General features: G+C 33.6%; 1 protein-coding gene across 6 annotated transcripts in view; it reads right to left on the bottom strand.

The window, feature by feature from the left end:
- LOC134536862 (uncharacterized) overlaps nucleotides 1–19,304 on the bottom strand; it is a 53,243-nt gene that overhangs the window by 2,730 nt on the left and 31,209 nt on the right. For all 6 annotated transcript variants that reach the window (XM_063376902.1, XM_063376903.1, XM_063376906.1 and 3 more), the window contains 5 exons: nucleotides 15,913–16,005; nucleotides 13,917–14,009; nucleotides 4,994–5,063; nucleotides 4,732–4,888; nucleotides 2,464–2,541 (listed from right to left, as the gene is read on the bottom strand). In XM_063376902.1, the coding sequence (XP_063232972.1) occupies nucleotides 2,464–2,541; nucleotides 4,732–4,888; nucleotides 4,994–5,063; nucleotides 13,917–14,009; nucleotides 15,913–16,005 (491 nt within the window). The remainder of the gene's footprint in view (nucleotides 1–2,463; nucleotides 2,542–4,731; nucleotides 4,889–4,993; nucleotides 5,064–13,916; nucleotides 14,010–15,912; nucleotides 16,006–19,304) is intronic.

Here is a 19,304-nt window from a genome sequence, read left to right as displayed (position 1 = left end):
GGCACAAAAATTCTGAGAGAGATTGTCATAGAGTATTAAATTCTGTTCTTCAATCTATCATGCAGAAAAATAATTTGTTCTGCACGTTCAGGAGTTAAATTAGCTCTACGATTGGAGATGGTGTTTACAGCAGAAGAGAAGCGTCTCTCGCTGGCAACCTGTGTGGCTGGAATTCTTTAGTAAAATTCTTGGTAAATATGTAGAGTCGCGGTATAAGCGGAAAAAAAATGCTAAAATTCCGAAAATACTTTTATTCTATGCTCTTTCACTTCCTCTTTTCAAATCAACCGGCGGAGATAAGAAATTCCAAATACTTTAGGAATATCGAATTTTTAAATTTTCATCACAATACCTGGGTATTCATGCGGCGATCAACATTGTTTCTGGTTTACGAGTATCTATTATGTTTCTTATTGGACAATTTTGTCACGTGACAGTTCCGTGATTGGCCAGTATTCAAATGAACCAATACGTGATTATTTATTTATTTATTAATGTTCCGTCGGAGGTATCGCGACGTAGGTGAACGACTACATCATTTCCTTCTAATGGCAAAGGAAATGTACCCGCCTCCAACTTAGGTAGGTTTTTAACGTTTCTAATTTTAAAGTCTTATTTATTTGGATATTGTTGCGCAAGTAATAAGTAACAAAAATATTTTACGTGAGTTGTTAATGTTAATCATTTGTCCGGGTTTGTTAGATCAGGTCAGTTACATTATAAATACTTTAAAACTAAAGAACCATTGAAATTAATTCACATTATTTTTTATGTCCGCTTAGTTTGAAAGTATTAATAATGTAACTGACCTGACCTAATCGACCATTTTATTTATTAAACATTCACGAACACACGGCAAAATAACAAAAATGGCGTCGGTCTAATGGTTGTACAGGTGTTGTATTGCAAAATTAAAAAATTCTATAGCTCCTAAAGTATTTCGAATTTCTTATCTCCGCCGGTTTTAATGAAAAGAGGAAGTGAAAGAACATATAATAAAAGTAATTTCGGATTTTTAGAATTTTTTTTTCGCAAATACCGCTACTCTACATGTTCAAAATTAAAAAATTGTATATCTCCTAAAGTATTTGGAATTTCTTATCTCCGCCGGTTGATTTGAAAATAGGAAGTGAAAGAGCATAGAATAAAAGTATTTTCGGATTTTTAGCATTTTTTTCCGCATATACCGTTACTCTACATATTTACCAAATTGTTTAATCTCAAAATTAGTGTCAAATATCTGTAACTTGTCATTAAGTTTAATCAATTTAAAGTAATAAAAATAGAAGCATTTTACTTAATTCAATTTACACATGCAAAAAAACTTACGCACAATAAACCTACATGGAAATTAAAGTCTTTTTCAATGTCCTGTAGTCTGAAATATGTTTACTCATGTCATCAAATGTAGAGCTGTACTGAAGAAGCCGATTTTGCCAATATTTAGTTGAATCGGCATTTCTGCCAACTTCCAATACTCTTGTTAATTTTCGGCCGATATTACTGAAAAACGAAAGAGACTGCCATAACCTAAAAATCCACGAGTACCCTTTTCACTTTTCGTAGTAGTACTGCATTCTTTCAGATCACATTATTTCTTAGCAACATGTGCCAACCGTACATATCAATATTTAACATCCTTTTTTTTTTCAATAATGTTCTTTAATTTTAATATGTCCTAAATAAATACATTACCATCACGGTAAATACACATCTCGGTTATTACGGCAACTATAGTGCAAATGTGGTAACTATCATGCTTCTGCAGTAGTTATGGTATCTACAAAGAATCTTTAGTTCTTTTATGGTAATTATCTTAAGATAACTATTGGAATTGTACTGTAGTTATGGTACATCATCCATATTTCTTCGTAAGTTGTTGTTCATTTGTCTTTTCTTCATATTTATATTTACGTGCGCCATTACTGGCAGGAACTTTCATAAAAATTTTAAACGGGACTTTATATCACACATTTAATGGCGTAAATGATGAGACCCCGGACAATTTAAACGCTTTTTACAGTAAAATGCGGGAAATGTTTCCGCATAAAGCGGGAAATACTTCCGCATAAAGCAGTAAAGTGATACATTAATGCTATGCGGAAAATTAAAGAAGTAAAAAAAATTAATCACGGAAATTCGTAAATCCCGGGTACGTAAAAATGATGTGTTCATGTAAATGGTCGATCATGTTACATTATAAAGTAAAGGATAATAGTGTTGTAAGACTTTTATTCCGATATAATGAGAGTCTTTTTTTTTATAGGCACAGTGCAAGTAGAGCTCGCTCGAATTTCGAGTTGTTGAAAAGACACGAGCTCGAGTTCGAGTATTACTAAAAAACTCGACTCGAAACTCGAATTTCGAGTACTCGCAGGTGTCTAGTATAAGTTTTGCATAGTAAAAAGGAAACACTTTTAAATCAAATATTTGCAACGAACGTGACGCGTTGTTGGAACACTTGCCTGGTTTATAAATCCAGCCTTGCTGTTGCAATTCGTAACCCCGCCTGTTGACGTGTCCAGTCCTGCTAACAGGAACCTTCGAACACAAGTTTGTCAATGCGAATGTGCTATAAAAACAAAGGCATAGCTAAACAATTTAAAAAGATGAACTTAGTGTTTGTATTTCACTGCCAACCTCAACATCTGAATTTAACCACATGACTTGCCAGTAACGCAGCACGGTAGGTGCAAGGTAAACTAGCCCTTAAGCTTCTAGCAGGAAGCCCTAGATTCAAACCAGTCAATTCCAAGGCCAGAACAGTTACGAAGTTCGCAGCTCACGCATGCTGCTTCGTAGCACATACTATAGAATTAAAGCACATGGGAAAGATGTTTAGATTGACTTCCATATTCTAAAGAAAATGGTATGTAATTGCCAAGCTACATAAAAAAAAAAACCTTCAAAATAGCGTGAACGGCAGATTGGGTTAGGTTTGCTAAATTACAAATACAATAAAATAATAAGGGCAATTGGTTATGTTATGTTACTACATCTTGAATTGGTAATTCCTAACCAACCAATGAAACTATTTTACAACATTTTAAATATTGCTAACTTAACCAACTGTTCTCACGATACCACAAATTTCAAATATTTACACCAAAATGTTAAAATGGTAAACTATTAACATTTTAAAAAATTTTATTGTTCACTTTCAGAAATGTGGCTTTCATTCAGAATTAGCCATGTTTAATCCAATCAGCATTAATAAAAAAAATACATGCTCACATGTGCACACGCAATCAAAACTGATACACATGTGCGCATGTGTGTGATATTTCCAGAGCTGCCAACCTCAAATCACACCCATCAGTAATGACAATTATATGAAAAAAGTACGCGTAAATCATGCACGAGAAATTTTTCCTGGGGAATTATGACACACACAAGATAAAACAAAGACAATAATATGCAAAAAAATGAAAAATATAGGCCTATGTAAGTATATGAATACAATGCAAATTAATGAATCGAAAAAATATGTAAGAAATGTCAATAATTTTACTGGAAATTTTTATTCTTCAATTCAAAGTATTCAAAGTTAAACTTTGAACTACTGTCTTTTTATTTGCTTCTTTTATCCTGGTTGGATAAGAACTGTCTTGTAAACAAACAACAGAAGACAAACACAAGAACTTGTAAACAATAACCATGCGTTCATTACTTTCGTTTCTTCAGATGTAGCGAAAAAACGATGATACAGATTTATTGCTCATCATGGCTATAAAATGTTCTGCATGTTTCTTTGATTCAATATGCCGCCTACAGTCATCCCTTCCGTTCTGTCACACGCTTCATTTCTACAACCGGCACTGACGAACACAACACTATCGAAAAACATAAAAAATTTCACGTCTGTAGACACGACAAAAACACTGATGAAAAAAATGGCTTTCAAGAAATAAATTAAAACAACACAGGTTAGCCAAAGTACCGTACAAAAATTATCGTGATGTAAGTAGCCGACAAACGAAAAGTCCGAGAATATGTACTAGTTGTATCGTACAACGGACGTAATACCATCCCATTATTATTTCAAAACACGAGAATTATGTAATCTACTTATTTCGACAGTACATGCGCACACTTACTAGTTCCGTTATTTGCGCAACCACGCGATGTATTCGAACTGCGTTCACGAAACGCGCAGCAGAAATGGAATTTTCTCCGTTACCATGCAGCACAAAGCCTCGTTTCAGTAATAAACAAGCGATATTCCGTAATTCGGTGTTAAATCCGTAATAATTACGGAAAATCCGTAATGGTTGGCAGCTCTGCATATTTTCATGGTTGCTTCAAGCGTAGAAAGCTGGCTACTAAGAGTTAAGAAAAAGCTTACACGTGGTCATGAAAAACAAAATAGTCTGGAAAAACCTTTTCTTTTAATCTGGTAGTCAGTATTTTATTATGTTATATAACTAAAAACATTTCTTAGAGACAATTTCCACACAACTCACCCATGAAATATTTTCTCACTGCTCTCCCCTCTTTCCCATACACCCCAACCAGTGGCTCAGCCCCTTTTTCCTCTCTTCATCAATTTTTATTCAATTCTATGTTGTGACTGGCTGTTGGCCAAACCCTTCGACCAATGACTCCACCCTTTATCTCCCTTCTCCCTCAATCTTCAAATTACACTTTTTTTTTTTTTCCTCTCTCACAACCAACCCCTGGATGACATCACAGATCTGAAGTTCGCAGAAACCATTCCTTCAGTTTCCTTACTTCTCCGTGGGTTCCCGAGACCCGTGAGCTCCGGTCCACAACTCCCTCGTCGCCGTGCGTCACCGAGAACTCCGTGCCGCGGGCAAGGCGCGGCGACACCACCAGCGCTGGGCTTGAGCAGCTCATCTCGGGAGGGGTCGCGCGCGGTCTACTATCCCTGTCAACACATTCATCAAAGTGTGTACTAAAAGTCGTAACAGGGAAAAACTTATTAAAAAGGTACAACTCTATAGGTATAGGACACGTGTCAATGAATTCTTACTTTTTCGAAGGTTCACATTTTTCTTCAACAACTGGTGTATTTCTTGACAATGGAATATCACTTGTGTTGCCTGTTAACACAAGTGCAGCCACATGGTTATCCACATCTTGAAGAAAAGGTTAACAAAAGAAGAGCATATGCTTTAACTACACATGGCATGGCTGCAAACCTGTTGCATCCAGTACATAGAGGGAAAAGACCATCAACTGAACAACATGATGAGGTAGGTAGATAAAGGAGAAGGAAGTGGGCTTAACGTCCAGTAGTAGTATCTGTCCACCGAATCTTTTCCATCCTCCTCCAGTACCACATTTCAAACCTTTCCAGATACTTCTTTTCCATTTTCCTCATTGTCCATGTTTCAGTTCCATATAAACATAAAGCTACACTAGCTACATAAGCTTCTGTCTTAGCTAAAGATCTATTTTTAGTCAGTAGTGTTTCATATTTTTGCTGAAATACAAGTTTGGAATTTCAATTTGATATTCTCTTTTCTCTCTTAGGTAGAAGACTTCCTTTTCAATGAACTTGATGCAAAAGGACTAGAAGACTTGGCCAATTTCAAAAGTTCGGCAGCAGGAAGTGTGTTCACAACACTAAAATCAAAAGGAGTCAATAAAACATCCAGTATTCAGCACACTAGCTCTGAAACTGCTATATAGGTATTCCTGCATCTACAGCACAGTTGGAGAGAGTATTTAGTAACTGGTCTTTCGTTCACTGTCCATTGAGGAACCGACTAACCTTTGAACGTTCCAAGAAGTTGTTGCACGTCTACCACATGCTAAAACTGCATGATGTTGCTTCTGATGAATATTGAGAAATTCTAAAGACTATTCATAATGTAATCTATCTACTATATGTATATATAGTATGTAATTTTGGTTAAGTATCACTAGATGAAACATAGTGTGTTTGTTCCTTCATGAATACTTTCAATTTATTATTACAAACTTATAAGTAAATTTGACAACCAATCGTATCATGTTAATTTATGTACGCAAAGACATTCATTAAAAGCAGGCTGTAAAAAGATGAGTATTATACATGTAGAATATGTAGAAAATTCAATATTTTACATTACATATTCTACAGTAGAATATACGCGTAGAATATACATATTCTACGCTGCATATTCTACTGACCCAACCCTGTCAACTTCTTTTAAAATTTACACATTTCCTTCAAAGTAAACTGCTTACATTTCTTTTAATCTTTTTGGCCATCCATCCTGATTAAAATATTCAATCAACAATATTGTTTGCCTCGTGCCACATCAAACGTAAACAAACCTCTCATCCATAGATAACCATAACTCCGCACTAGTAGCGCGCGTCGCGAGCATGGCTGTGCCAGGCAACATTCCGACCTTTATGGCAAAACAATGAAAGTGTGTCGGCCATGTGACACCAAACAGTTCAAAAATTAACCTGCATAAATTAACATTATTGGATTTTCTATTTTGTATATAAGTTAAAATATAATTTTTATTTAACGTTTGTATCTGCGGTAATTGAAACTTTTAAAACGTGCTCTATAAATAACCAAAAGATGGCGCAGCTAAAAAAAAATTGTCTTGAAGAGCGGCGAGAGAGCAATAGATTGTTTAGATCGTCTCGTGTACTAAAGTGTGTGATCCATGGAGGACGAATGGCGCGTTATACTGTACTATAATTTTATGAATCATTGATACAATGTTTGTTTACGTTTTATACTTGTTAACGATTCTTGAAAGTGATAAAAATTAATCATAATGTACATTTATATTAAAGAACCCCTGCGCAAACACTATTATGTAAACTTTTCCTGATAACTGGAAAAGAATGGTCATTGTATTGAAAGGTAGGATACGTTTTCAATGTTAAAGTGAAATATTTTTACATTGTTTACATTGGTGTTTTGAGCGGGAATATAAAATCATACGTTGAACTGAAAGATACGTTATTCTGAAGTACGTTGTGACGGAATTTCACTGTATTATGTAGCATTTGAATTTTAACTCTATAATTTAGTATTAAGGCCGGGCTTCAACCAAATTCACTCCGGCCGCGGTATAGGCATTTACATGCAAAACAAATTCCCGCGCGATTTCTACAATTTTTGTGAAAACGGCGTCAAACAAAAGCTATGTTGTAGATTTCGAAGACCTTAACAGCGCTATATCTTTAAAAGTTTTAATTTTTTATTTCAAGATGGTGATATTATGTGATATAATATTCAAAGTATCATATTTTTCAGGCTATTCATTTAATCGCTTAAACGGCTGTACTGGAACCTTGACTGAGTTGAATTCTTTAAAAAAGTCAGCGGGACTGATACTCTATCTTTAAAAACATAGTCACAGGATGATTATTTGTAATGGAAACATTGAGGCCGCGAGGCCCAGCACGTGGTTGTGGGCGAGGGGTGCCAGGGGGGAAGAGGATGACGCGCTAGGTGGCGGAGACAGGCTGCCATGTTGCCAGCTCCTTCCTGGAAGGTCACCCACCCCTCGCGACTGTGAGCCAGGGAGACGAACACGGGCTAGTCATCTGTCACGCCTTGCGCGCGAGGTACTGACAGTTCTGACAGTTCTGCATTTACAACTTCACTGGTTAGTGTTTAACTCTTTACAGGACAGAAAATAAAAACAAAAACTGATAGCATTATGGTCATGTATTAAAAACAGTATAAATTGTTCTCGCGCAGTTCGTCTTCACAAATTAAATTTGTTCATTATTTTAAATAGCTTTTTCTGTGGTCGTTTTTTCGTATATAATTTAGGAGGATTTTATGTCACACTGTTATGCACACCGGCGCTTCATCGAAACAATCCTGTCTAAACCAAATGTTTATTAAAATTTTTAACTTCACATTTATTGTGACACAGATCTCAAATTCCTATCTGAATATCTACACATACTTGATCAATTTTTATTTTAATAACGAGTTTAAAAAATAACATAGAATAGCTTTTGCTATCTTTAGGTTTAGGCTTCTCCTGAAAATGCAAATGTTTCTGAAGACGCACAAACTATTACATTATGAAGGTTTGCTTCAAACTGTGATATTATTGGTAGACCTGAGTAGATAAAAAAATATAGCGACACTCACATTCTGTCAATTAGAACTTTTTGTAATAAATTTTTTTTATGGCGTTGAGGCCCGTGGTTAGTTGCGCCCTCGGCTACCTTGCATGAGGGGAAGGGATGGGGAAAGGTGTTTGGCGCCAGCGTCTCACCGAGGTCACTCATTCTCTCTTTTTTAGTATTAGTGTGACGCTCGACTACGTATGACTTATTCAATGAAATTTATCAAGTCTTGGTACGCATTGTGCGATTATCGGCAGCACAAAATGTCTCAAGAAACGGCCACAATTATCAAAGCGAAAGAAATCCGCAAAAAAAGAAAATGATTCTGGCACGTAGGCCTACTGCTAAAAATAAAAAGTATGTACATGTGTTATATATATATTATATATACACGGATATGAGACATTTATATTTGACATACTGTAAAACTTTTAAAATATTATTGAAAACAGAATACTGGAAATTAATTTTTAACATTTGTAAGAGTTGTTAAATATATTTGCTCTAGAACCATTTCAAACGAATTTAACGTTTCATTTTATGCGTAAAAATAAGCCTATAGTTTGAAAATGTATTAATGATACATTACACATTTGTTCTAGTGACAATGTTAGCCGTAAAATTGCGGATGCATGCGGGGCAATTTTGATTTTTATATGCAGCTATAAATACCATTTTTATTAGGATGCAATTTTGTCTATAATTTTTTTGTAATCTTTACTGTCAATTTTACGAGCTGGCACTTATTTTCAGCGACAATCGATTATAAAACAGGAACTGAGAAAACAATCCCGAAATATTTCTGTAAAATATGCTTTATGTTATTCATTTTTTAAATTTTACCATGAATAAATTATTTTATACGTCTATGTAAAACAAACATTTTATTAAAAATTTTAATTTAATGTAAAAATCAATTTACGTTAAAAGTAGTAATAATTTAGAATTTCTGAGTTTCGGTGACGCCTTTGCCCACTCACCGATGGATTGCCATTGTGATTATACACACGTCTTATATTTACTATAATGTGACTGAAAAACGTTATATAATTAACGTTTATTTTTATTTAATAGTAATGAATAGTATTAAAAATGTATATTATTGTCATGTTATAATTGCATGTCTGACATCTAACAGGTGCACAAGTTAGTATATTTAGGAGTATTATTTCTGTGACAAAACAACTTATGTAATTAATGTTGATTACATCGAATCACTGCAAGTCACTTTTGGAGAAAGAACTAATATCGTGAAACGAACAAAAATGCTAGCTGATTGTGAGCTATGGCACAAAATGAGACGTGTGCGGTTAAAAGTCAGTAATTTTGGCGTTGTTTGTCGCCGGAAAGAATCTATGTCCTGTTCAAATCATGTTAAACAGTTACCTACTTTACATGCCCCCGTTTTCGACACTGGCAATGGAGTACGGTGGTCGCAATGAGCATATTGCCATTCAGAGGTTTCAAGCACAAACCGGATTAGTTGTACAGAAGTGTGGTTTATTTTTGGATCTCTAATACGGATATTTCAGTGCTATCCCTGACGGACTTGACCAAGGGCTCCAAGAAACTGCAATAAGAAAAAGAAAGTTTTTTCCACGTGTCAATGAAACGGAAGTTTAATTATTAAACGTTCACACCTTTATTTTTATGAGCTGCAAGGGACTTTAAACATACATAGCGCGAATACTGTTACTTCATGGTAATGTCTGTTGTTCGTCAGAATTTACAAGTAGAAAGAGTAGAAAGAGATGAGCTCATGCGGGAAACAGAAATGTTGCCGAAACTGACTAGATTTTATCGTAGGTGTTTTCTGCCTGAGATAGTGGTGCCAAATCAAAGCATAGACAGAGCCATTAGAGAACCAGGCTACATTTTGGAAGCTGAAAGAAGCTTGGCAGAGAAACAGCAATCAAGACGTCAAAAACTGACCCGGAAAAAGCAAGGAAGCAAGGGATAAATGAATGTAAATATAATTGAAGTAAGATATTTTTGTTCTTTGAAACTCTAGACGATTGCCATAAAATGTTCTATTGTGTTCAAATTTGTTCTAACATCGAAAACATTAAGTTAAACGAAAGAAAACAATTTTTTTTTGGAAGTAACTGTACATGAGTTTTTATAAGGTTATAATTTTATCTGAAGTTTATATTTTAATTCTGTGGAGACATACCTTTTAAAATATTGTTTACAATGAATTCCGAAGAACTGATTATAGTTGTTTATTTTGATTATAGTTATTTATTTGTTTTGTATGTTTTAGTAATATACGTGTCTTTTGGTCTCTATGCTGATATAAACTGTGTTTCTACTATCAGTTATAGCCTATGGTTTTTCTTCTCATTTTTCTATTTTGTATGATATATTATACTGAATGAGTAAATGTCACTATTATATTGAATTCTTTGTAAAATATGAAATATAAAACATGATTTTCAAACCTAATGTATTTTCTTTAACTGTGGTTCACATTTCGCAACAACTTAAGAAGTGGTCATTCTACGTAATAACTATTTGTAGTACCGGTAAATGTAATAATTAATACACGGTTACCATTAGTTGTAGGTACAATCATTAGCATTAAACATTATGGCAGAGGGAACATACATTTTTTAAAGAAAAGTTAATCTAATATTGTGTTAATCCTGATTTAGACACATTTTTCACAATACCAATCTTTTGAGCATTGTCATAGCCACATCCTCTGATAAGATCCTTCATAAAGATTAACTCATATCGCTGAATTTACTGATCAATAAAGAAAAATATTTGTAAAATTTACAGCTTTGAAACGTATGGAACCGTATTTATGTTTCAAAAATACATAAAACATTTCTTGTAATTATTTTGACACATTCTCAGCTGATATTAATTGCCTGAAAATAATTTTTAAAAATCAACGCAAACAACTTTAATTATTATGTAATACTTTAGCTGTGAAGTTATATGTGGATGAAAATTATACAAATTCTGGCAGGTTTCATTAATGTTTTATTATTATGAGGTTTTTTTTCTTGCAGCAATTGAATATTAAAAACGTAAATCGGTTTCAGCTAAAAATACCCTACACTTAACTGAAATTAATGATAAAAACATATAAATACGTTAATGTGTAGTTCTTACTAACTTATAACAAACTTCTTTATCTTGGAGAGATCTCAGTTTCGCAAAAAAACTTCGTTTTCAAAGTATAGTTATATTTCAATGATACATACAAACACACACATACATATATATGTATATATATACATATGTATATATATGTATATATATAATTATTTTTCATGCATTAAGCACAATTTTACTCTACTGAAAATCTCTGTGTGTATTAATAAATGCTGATTTATCATTATTTGCTTGGTAATGGGAAACTAGAAGGAAATATATATTTTTTAATGAGGTTTGGATGGCCACTTCTAGAAAATTGAGAAAATGACAAAGTAAATACGAACCTTCGTACACACGTACTGATTTCACGTTACTTCTATGTAGGGACTCGGAAATTTCGTGAATTAATCTGGAATCAGGATAGAATTAAATGTTTTAAATGTGCTCAACCCATGTTTGCTTTTCCTTTGGCTGATTTCTTATCCTAGTTGATCAGCACTACCTGATTTACTTTTTTTTCTTCTCCTAGTTGGGCATCGCAGAGGGGTAGCTAATAACTATCGCCCAAAAATGAACTCAGTGGAACAGTATAAATGTTTTCATACTAGCTTGCGACAAAATGAATGCGCGAAATTTACCTATCTCTATTTATAGGCCTATACAGACTGATAATACTGGCTGTGATTCGATTCGCCAGTAGTATAGGAATGTATGTCCGGGCACAGGCGCCAGGCGCTGGTGTCGGTGCCGGGTCAGTGACCGACCGACCTCTGACGTCACGGCGGCCATCTTGGACTAAAAAATTCCTTAAAATTTCTCAGAAATGACTCAAAATGACTCAAAATGTCCCATTTTCCAGGGAAAAATTCCCGTCTCGAGGGAAAATTTACCGTTTTTAGATCTTAAAAATACCAGCGGGTAGAAATATCCATATTGAGGCTTAAGCATCCATGTATACAGCTTCCGATAAGCCTCTGACGTCATAATTTAATATGTCATCATGTAATATGACGTTACAGTTGCAATTTCCGTTACGGCAGCCATCTTGAAAATCATTATTTATTATCCTATTTTAATGAAAAAATTAAAAAATTAATAAAAAAGCTATTTATGAAAAAATTTAATTTTTTTCATTAAAATCGGATAATAAATAATGATTTTTAAGATGGCTGCCGTAACGGAAATTGCAACGGTGACGTCTTATTACATGATGACATATTCAATGATGACGTCAGAGGCTTATCGGAAGCTGTAGACATGGATGCTTAAGCCTCAATATGGATATTTCTAGCCGCTGGTATTTTTAAGGTCTAAAAACGGTAAATTTTCCCTCAAGACGGGAATTTTTTTCCCTGAAAAACGGGAAATTTTTACAAATTTTGAGTCATTTTTGAGGAATGTTTAGTCATTTTGAGGAACTTTTGAGTCCAAGATGGCCGCCGTGACGTCAGAGGTCGGTCTGTCATTGATCTGGCACCGTCACCAGCGCCGGCGTCTGTGCCCGGACATACATTCCTATACTTCTTTCGCCTCTTTTTACTTTTCCGTCCCTGTTTCAGGTAAGAGGTTTAACAGATTTGGTAACCAACCTTGTTTTGTCTAATCTGGTATTTGTCAGTCTGCATTTATTGTAGGTCTTGTCCGCACTGGCCTGTAGATCATAAAAGACCAACTATAAAAATTTCCATGTTTACATATTATATAGTTCGTTAGGAACGCTGCATCTGCAAAGTTGTTGACAGCTCGTCAAGCATAACTTTACCGTCGTTACAGCCAATATATGACTGAAACACTGTTGATTCTTATACTGGAAAGCTTAGACAGTACTCTGTAATTTTTTTTCAATCAAACTGAAATATTCATGCACACAAAATTACAGATATTTGTAAATATGTACATTTGCACGAAAGCAAATCGCTGCAAATGTGGGATTGTATTATTGCCCGGGCATTTATTCTTTGGGTTGTCCCAGTACCTGAATTAGTTACAGTTATTTATAAACATTTCCCTGTATAACTTTCCACGACTAAATGCGCACGCACAAAAGCACAATAAACAATTATGAAGTCCAATTGCTAAATATTATTACATTTTCCAAGGGTTAAAAATGTACCCTTGTACAAAAAAGTCGTAATATAATATTATATTGCAATATTCGTAAGCGCGACAGTAAATATCCAGCTTTGTTTAGAAAAACGCAAATCATAAATTCAAAAATAACCATAACAATGTTTTGTAGAAATTTACTATATTTTCTCTAGTAATATTACGAAATATTTCTTGGCAACCGTACTACAAAATATCATGCTTCCAGTATAAGATACGACTCATATCAAAGTTTATAAAAACCATTAAATAAGGTCTTGTTTAGTATAATAACTAGAGATGGTGATTTATAGTATCAGACTTTCCCAGACTTCAGAATAAGTTACCAGGAAGCATTTAATTACAACTGTGTAAGCTTAAAAGAGGTGTATGATAGCCCAACCACTAAAACTATCTCCGAAATTAATTTTTACAAGGCTTTAGCATCTGTCCAAAATTCGGGTTCTGCCAATTTTTTTTTACTCTGATTTGAATTTTAAACATACAGTGAAACTTTTCTTAACAAACAAATGTCCAACAAAATTTTATGTAAAATAAAAAAGGGTGTTAATAATACTTTGTGGAAGCCTGTACATAAAACCGATTTGCAATAAAAAGAGTTTTCTGGGAAATGATGATGTTTTGATGTAGGTACATACCTGATCGCATTGGCGATGTCACAATTTGGTCACATGTTGGTAATGAATCGTGGTTCTTATTGCCAGCAACATTGTGCAAGCTAACAGTTGAATCTGTAAACAATATAAGCAAATCTTTATTAGCTAACATGAAGAAATACACAGTCAACAATTAATAGGCCTGTGTCAATATACTTTTAGTTTGAATCAAATACCAAATTATTCTTAAATACGATTATCCATTTAGAACAGTAGGAATTAGAATTAGAATCCAATAAAAATGCTTTGTTTCCCCTCATATCATGTAATAAATTGATAGGTAAAGAAAAGAAAAAGTAACAACGTAGTAAAGTGGCTTCTGGGAAATTAGACAAATAAATTTTAAATGCAAGGTTTGTTAGGTTTAGTCTGCTACAATTGTTTAAGGCCTACATATGCATGTTGTGTTCGGCACGTAATCTCAAGTGATGATGAATTTGAAGATGAAATTGTGGTTGTGTTTGTAATACGTGAAGGATTATAATCAGAATTTTCAGTTGTTTAGAATGATGTATTTACTGTAAGCAGAGATCAAATTTTTAGTATTTTACCAGAACCAAAACTTATTGAAAAGGACAGAAAAATTATTTACGTATTTCTGCATCAGTTTCAGTTTTTGAAAAACCATAGGTCTAAGCATTATTCGTCACAAAGGAAGGTGTTCAATTTTATTTAGATTAATTTATTCTTCATTCATAAGCTATGGTCTAGTATTTTGAATTAAATTTGTAGAAGTTGCAATTCTGTTTGAATAGAGCCTGTAAATATGGAATATGGAAGTTTGTTAGGTTAAGTTAGGTTATCCGCATAATTAAGAACACAATGTATTATTTCTTAATTCAAATATTTAAACAAATTTTTCCATCTAATTATTGTAACCAACTTAACCTAACCAACCATTCACTTTAAATCATTTGTTTAATTTTCTGTAAGTTGGTACATAATGATAAAAAAAATTTTTAGTGGGATATAAAAACTCATTCTTACTTTTCAAATTAGATATTTGTATTCAAAACAAACACAAATATCAATTTGTCTGAGTTGGGAATGAAAAAATGAAGTGTTTTTAATCGTTCAGATGATTTTTCCATTTAGCTTGACAAAACTACAGTGAAATAATCTTTGAATACTAGTTGCATGTTTAAAAAGATGCTCATTCTGCATGTTTTTTTTTATTATGATATACCATTGAAACATAAAAAATTTTATTTGTATTATTATCTTTGAAAGCTTTGTTCAATGAGAGTGCGTAACTTGATGTAAGCTTTTGACCATACGCCATTGCTAAGCACATGTATGTCTGTAGAAGAAAACTATAAAAACCATAAGACAAAAAACACAAAAAGCAAAAAAAAATTGCTGTTGTCAACAGGATATATACACCACATAATATTCCATAACAGGAATATGGTCAACAAACAAAGAAAAACAAAGAAAAATGGACCAGCACAACATTTGTCTTGTCTCAACTGTTGTGCTGGTCCATTTTTCTTTGTTTTTCTTTGTTTTTTTGACCATCTTCTTGTTATGGAATATTATGTGGTGTATATATCCTGTTGACAACAGCAATTTTTAGCTTTTTTTTTTGTTTTTTTTTTTGTCTTATGGTTTTTATAGTTTTCTTCTACAGACATACATGTGCTTAGCAATGGCGTATGTCCAAAAGCTTACATCAATTTATTTGTATTGCACAATGTCTTAACCTCAACAGTGAATGTTCGAGCGGTATGCTATGTACGCAAATGAATATTCAATATTTAAAACTTTAAGTATTCAAGGTCAAATCAAATATTGACAGTGGCCTAAAAATTAACCTAAACTGTCCTTGCAAAAAATTATAAAAAATACAGTGTTTAAAAAGAACTGAATACCGGACATAAGAATTTTTTTTTTTTTTTTTAAGTTTTATGTGTTAAGGAGTCTGTATTTTAATCCAAATTAAAATTTACGTTTTGGGGGAAGAAGAAAATATGCATACCTGATTGAATTAGGGTCGTCACTATATTGTCACATGTTGGGAATAGATCATGGTTCAGCTTGCCAGTCGCACTGTTGAAGCCAACAGTTGAATCTGTGAACAATTTAAGATACTATTTACTAGATAACATCTACAATATTCAAATTCTACATACTATAACACAAATTGTCTACACACACATAATTATAATACACACATGCACACACACACACACAGTACCAGCTTAACACACGCAGTTAGTTTTGTGTCTACACTTCGTTACTGTTATATATACAGTCTGGCCAAAGTTTTGTCGTTATTTCACAGGAACTTTAACGTATCTAGGTATGTCATATTCCAGGACCTAAAGTATACCCTATCATATTTCATGAAATTCCATTATGATATTAAGGTACTATTGGCATCAAACTCACCCACAAAGCAAATAAAACAAACAAAATTTCTGAAGTTAAATAGAATAAAATTCCTAACCGAGCAACAAACAATCCGCACAAAAAAAAATCAATAGATCAACTTATTCCAAAATGAATAAGTATAACACAAATACACATCCAAATCCTTTATTTATATTAAAATACAACTGGATTCACGATAAAGAAAAAATACTTATTTTCTTTCACAATTTCCATGTGTTAATTACTGTCATTTACTTTCACTGTTGTTCACCATATGATAACATTGCCCTAACTTTACTGAAGTACTAAAAATTACAAAGAAATAATTTAAAAAAAATAATCTGCATGTTTATCAAAATCTTTGCAGGCGTTATCATATTCTTAACATAATTAATGCTTTGTTTCCTATCACAACTTGGTGCATGGAGCATGTTTTCTAAGAATTTATTTAAAAACATAAAAATCCTTCAAAGCTGTGGTATTAACTCTTTCAACACTGGCTCCTTTTTTCATGATATTCTTCAGTGAACTGCAGTTTTTTGCATATGTTCAATATTTTTTTTTTAAACCATAATATTGGAGATACCTTATCAAGTTTGTATTTTAATGAAAGCTGTGTTTTTATTTTTGTAAATAAAATTTAAAAATTTTTTTATTATGTATCCGTATAATTTTTGAGGAAATTTTTTTATAACATTACATCTACATTTTGAAAAAATTTACACACTATTTGTACATGCTTAGATAATATTCACTGAAACAGATTTCTAATCATTATTTTTAGTGATAGAAATACTAATAAAATTGTTAATTTATGAACATTCAAAATTTTTAAAATATAATATGTTGTTTCGTAAAAAAAATTATTATATAAAAACCTGCTTGAATATTATAATATTTACATGAAGTTCATTCCAAACACTTAGATAAAAATATAAAATTTTGAATAGTTCTTTACAAATGTATCTCTCTTTACATTTCCTAAAAAATAATGTTTGCACTGTCACACAATATAATTGTCATAAACACTAACTAAAGAAAAAATTCGAAAATATGAACTATCCTGAAACGAATGACAAAAATATATTTACATACATAGGAAAGTTTACAACAGGAAGGTTTATGTAAAAGTCTGTTTCAGGCATAGTGTACCTTGGTATGAAATTCCTGGAAACATTTTGGTACACAGAGACCCACTCCACACTCTTTGCACCACCATCGACTCTCCCTCCGCACTCTTTTCCCACTGGTTTTTTTTACCCCTATCTGAGCACACTTTGCAATATCGTGTGGCATTTTGTTTATTTGCAGTTGAAGGCACTTTCTCAGGAAAATGACGACACGAAAGCCTTGCAACTGAAGTGGATGGTGACGGATTATCAGCAGCTACAGAAGCACCAAGCATAGCAAATCTGTTTCCTAGACACCTGATAAAATTTGCTAGTGTGATGGTCTTGCCAGATTTTTCTTTGTAAAGAATGAAGGCATTTACAACAGACATCGTAAAAATGTGGAAGAATAATTTCTTCCACCATTTCATTGACTTACGCTGGAAGGGGTAATAGCTGTGCAGCTGGTCTGCATGATCAACTCCAGTCTTATACATGTTATAGTCAAGTATTATATCTGGCTTACGTTTATCAACATTGCCACCCTTGGACCTTACAGTAACAGTGGAACTTGTAGCCTTGTGTTTAGTGGAGAGGCAATAAACATCTCTAGTGTCTCGCCATTTTACTGCGAGAAGTGGACCATTTCTGAAAAAAAATTGCTTCATTCTTCTTGAGTTTACTAGTTTGCAATTCCTTCGGAAAGCCTTTGCGGTTTTTCATAACTGTTCCTACCCCTAACGTGTTATTGTCCCACAGCATTTTGAGAAGTGCCGGACTTGTGTAGTACCGATCCATATATATACAATGTCCCTTTCCAAAATACTGAGAGCAAAGCCTTTCAACTAAAGCAACAATGGAGTTGTCAACATTTCCAGAAGACCCTGTGTATACTTCACAGTTCAACACGAAGCCAGTCGCCGAGTCACATAAAACATACAGTTTCAAACCATACTTGTTTGGTTTGTTCTTGATGTAAACTCTAAAACTTACCCTGCCGCGAAATGGACACATCGCTTCGTCTATTGTTAGATTTGCATGGGGTGCCAAGCTAGTTTTGCATTTATGAACAAAATTGTCAAAAAAGGGTCTTATTTTGTGTAGTGGATCATGGTTTGTTTGGCCTCTGGCTATGTAACTGGCATTGTCGTTCACATGCAACATGAATAGAATTGATGAAAATCTATCTCGACTCAACATTTTGCTAGAAAATGACGTCTGCAGGAATGGATCTGTAGACCAATAATCACTAAGCTTAGGGAGTTTTTCAATGCACATATGCAGGATGATAGAAAAAAAACTATAGAGTTCATGCAATTTTACAGTGCACCATTTATGCCAGATCGAACTTTTTTTTAGTTTGTTTTGTCGCTTCATTCTATCAATTGATGTGGCAGCATACCGATTTGTTTCTGTATTATTTTTTTTATGCTATCATTATCCAAAAAAATACTGAAACACTCCAGCTCATCACACTCGTGACTGAGAGGAGCGGAGACACCGCACTGCTCTTCAAATACAGGTAGCTGAGGCTGATCATCATTTCTAGACCACTCAGAAGCACCCGTAACATTTCCAGCGGGAGCATTTCCTCCCACAGCTCGTAAATTACCGTCTGGTGTGGGACTTTCAGAACCTGTAATTCAAAAATAAATGTTCTGAAATTTCGTATGACAAAATTTCTCCAGCTAGCAACAAAATAAAATAAGTATAAACGTTCATCACGTAAGTTATTTGAATGTAAATCTAAAATTTTCAAAATATATCATTTTTTGTTCTGTTTTTTCAGTCAAAATCTTTATAATGTATCAGAGAACGCACCGATCGTGCACTTTCTCTTGCAGCTACAAAATTGCTGTCAGGCTTTTAGAAGCTGAAATATAAAAAT

Source organism: Bacillus rossius, chromosome 11 (genome assembly GCF_032445375.1).
Source record: "Bacillus rossius redtenbacheri isolate Brsri chromosome 11, Brsri_v3, whole genome shotgun sequence".
Classification (NCBI taxonomy): Eukaryota; Metazoa; Arthropoda; class Insecta; order Phasmatodea; family Bacillidae; genus Bacillus; species Bacillus rossius.
This window is presented reverse-complemented; position numbering and strand designations above follow the sequence as displayed.